General features: G+C 64.9%; 1 protein-coding gene across 1 annotated transcript in view; it reads left to right on the top strand.

Moving 5' to 3' along the window:
• CUX2 (cut-like homeobox 2) overlaps window positions 1–589 on the top strand; it is a gene marked incomplete at its 5' end in the record, with an annotated part of 8,455 nt that overhangs the window by 4,211 nt on the left and 3,655 nt on the right. Inside the window, 2 exon segments of the mRNA XM_009334457.1 lie at window positions 1–249; window positions 579–589. The exon segment at window positions 1–249 is cut by the window's left edge and continues 37 nt beyond it; the exon segment at window positions 579–589 is cut by the window's right edge and continues 128 nt beyond it. Coding sequence (XP_009332732.1) covers window positions 1–249; window positions 579–589 — 260 coding nt within the window.

The raw sequence follows: 589 nt of genomic DNA, 5'->3' as shown, positions 1-589 counted from the left end.
CTGACAGAGATGAAGGCAGAGGGAGCCGGAGCAGAGCCGGCAGCCGGTGGTCGTCTCTCCTACTACCCTGCCTACGTGCCGCGGACCCTGAAGCCCACTGTGCCGCCGCTGACACCGGAGCAGTACGAGATGTACATGTACAGGGAGGTGGACACACTGGAGCTGACCCGGCAGGTCAAGGAGAAGTTGGCCAAGAACGGCATCTGCCAGAGGATCTTTGGAGAGAAGGTACCAGCCTGGAGAAGGGGAGTCCGGTGTCCCCTCTGCTCCGTGACCCAGAGCCCGGGGCTCATCGGTGGCCTCCGCCAGCTCTTTCCAGGTTCCCCACTCTCCCCAGTGGGTTTCCCCTTGGAGGATGCTGAATCCTCAGGGTCTGACCCAACCCCAAGCAGTCTCCCAGTGGCCACCACCAACTGGTTGGTGGCACTTCCCACCAGGAACACCCCGTCCCCTGCGCAGAGCCCTGCAGGGACTGTCCTCCCAGCCCACTGGGTATCCCAGGGGGACCCACCACAGTCCCAGCACCCATGGCTGGGGCCAAGGGGTCCGGACGTGCCGTGGGGCTGTGAGCACAGCAGCAGGCCGCAGC

The sequence above is a fragment of the Pygoscelis adeliae genome, unplaced genomic scaffold, assembly GCF_000699105.1.
Source record: "Pygoscelis adeliae isolate BGI_AS28 unplaced genomic scaffold, ASM69910v1 Scaffold262, whole genome shotgun sequence".
In the NCBI taxonomy this organism is placed as follows: Eukaryota; Metazoa; Chordata; class Aves; order Sphenisciformes; family Spheniscidae; genus Pygoscelis; species Pygoscelis adeliae.
Note: the sequence above shows the minus strand (reverse complement) of the source record. Positions and strands in the feature narration are given on the sequence as shown.